Source organism: Danio aesculapii, chromosome 23 (assembly GCF_903798145.1).
Source record: "Danio aesculapii chromosome 23, fDanAes4.1, whole genome shotgun sequence".
Taxonomy (NCBI): Eukaryota; Metazoa; Chordata; class Actinopteri; order Cypriniformes; family Danionidae; genus Danio; species Danio aesculapii.
In genome coordinates, this window is record NC_079457.1 from 35,908,684 (window position 1) to 35,910,925 (window position 2,242).

The following is a 2,242-nucleotide window of genomic DNA, read 5'->3' on the forward strand; positions in this document are numbered from 1 at the left end:
ATGCTATTTTTGATTTGTTTGACAATTCTCACTTGATTTTTGGCACAAAATAAAAAGCCATGATCCTTCTTTACTTGATAATAATCATAACATTATACAAATGCAAATTGTCATGAATAAACTAAAAAAAAGCCCCCAGATATGAGGCATGGAGGCAGTGGTTTTTATATTTATGTAGGAAATAATAATTTTGTTACTATTTAATCTTTTTTTTTTCATATGTAAAGATATTTGTGTATTGCTGTCCATCCTGTGTGTTCGTGTTTTGGACCCACATAGACACATAACTAAAAGCTCTGCGCTAGACTTTAGACCAGCTTTTAGTTGGTCAATGTTCTATTTCTGTTCCTCAAAATAGCAACACCTTAACACACCTTCTTTTTAGATTGAAACACCCATGAGTCCACAAAGTGGCACAAATGAATTTGCTATTTAAAGAATGTGGCGCAAATCGTTAAATTTACTGTTGCCCTTGTTGGAAAATAGCAACAAATCATGCCATACACATCTAGCGCCTTATTGTGCCAGGTGTATAATAGGGCCCAGAGATGCTCATTTTATACCCAACCATATGAAGCCCTCATGTAGCATCGATTCACTTCTTTATTGTAGTTTATTTGGATATTCTGTTTGTTAGTTATTTTGCCTCTGTCCCAACTTTTTTGGAATGTGTTAGCCAGGCAGTCTGCGAAAGTTATTATTGAATTAAGTCAAAAATGGTTCATTCATTCATTTTCTTTTTGGCTTAGTCCCTTTATTAATCTGGGGTTGCCACAGTGGAATGAACCGCCAACTTATCCAGCATATGTTTTATGCAGTGGATGCCCTTCCAACTGCAAACCATCACTGGGAAACATCCATACACACTCATTCACACACATACACTACGGACAATTTAGCTTACCCAATTCACCTATACCACATTTTTTTGGACTTGTGGGGGAAAACCGGAGCACCCGGAGGAAACCCACGCCAACGCGGGGAGAACATGCAAACTCCACACAGAAATGCCAACTGACCTAGCCGAGGCTCGAACAAGTGACCTTCTTGCTGTGAGGTGATTTTGTCATTTAAATAAAAGTTAAAGGGGAGTAAACAAATTGCATATTCTTGATTTCATCGTGTTTAAAAAAAAAAAAACGTCACAACTTTTATGGAATTCAATTTGCAAAACATCGTAGAAATGTTCTGCTATATGCAAACAGTGTGTTTAAACTTGCAGTAAACATGCTAGCAGTGGTCTGGTAACATACTAATAATTTGTTAAAATGTTAACGTGCTCTAAAACATTAGCAACATGTTTTCAACGTGCTAACAAAATGATATCAAACATATTAATTAAGCTTTCTTTAAAAGAAAATAATTAATTTCAATAAATGCATTTAATATAAATATATTTAACAAGAAAACTATTTTTAATTGTTATATTTGTTAACATTACTGTTTCACCGTTGTTTTGATCAGTGTCAGTATCTGAGAAGTTTCTTTAAAACATAAAAATATTCCAGCGTACAATGAATATAAACAAACTTCTCAGTGTTCTCCATTTTCTTTCAAACAGGTTGGGTCGGAGAGCTGGATGAATTCTCCCTGCACGGCGACTGCTTAGTCACACGAGGCTTCAAATGGACAGGAAGTGTGTGGGTGAACATCGACCCGGACCAGCAGCGTCAAGAGCGCTACCAGCGCCTCGTCTCTTGGCATCCTGAGGGCCACAGCAAAACACCAGAGCATGGAGACTTTCACCAAGACCTCTAAACCCAGATCATACACGTCTGCACTGATCTAGAAGCTGTTTCCACTCGGCAAGTCTTTGTTCAGGAGAATAAAAGCCGGTCCAGTAAGAGATACCCACTGCTGCAAGCTTTACTTTATATAGCTGTGGGCCCCCGCTCCGGTGGCATATCATTTAATATTGATGAGCTCAACTGGGAAATTGTTCTTTGAATAGTACCTAGATATCCACGAGTTGCACACAAGTTATTTATTCTATATTTAAGAAAGAGTTTATTTATTCATTGCGTAAATTATTATTTATTTGTCATATTGCTATTTATTCAGATATTTATTATTCGTTAATGTGTGGTGTGTATTTATAGATTTAAATATAGTCACATAATGTGTGTCTATTTTTCTCAGGTTTTGTTATGCACAGGTTGTCCTTTTCCATTTTAATGCACTATTTAAGACAAAGAGTTTGTCAGATATGTAAATTAATTTAAGAAATAAATTCATACTTGTT

At 36.0% G+C, this 2,242-nt stretch overlaps 1 protein-coding gene across 2 annotated transcripts in view; it reads left to right on the forward strand.

The window, feature by feature from the left end:
• p4htma (prolyl 4-hydroxylase, transmembrane a) overlaps positions 1 to 2,242 on the forward strand; it is a 38,453-nt gene extending 36,211 nt beyond the window's left edge. Inside the window, exon 9 of one of the 2 annotated variants that reach the window (XM_056448897.1) lies at positions 1,562 to 2,242. In XM_056448897.1, the coding sequence (XP_056304872.1) occupies positions 1,562 to 1,758 (197 nt within the window). In that variant the 3' untranslated portion in view covers positions 1,759 to 2,242. The remainder of the gene's footprint in view (positions 1 to 1,561) is intronic. The other variant, XM_056448898.1, reaches the window with a different exon arrangement.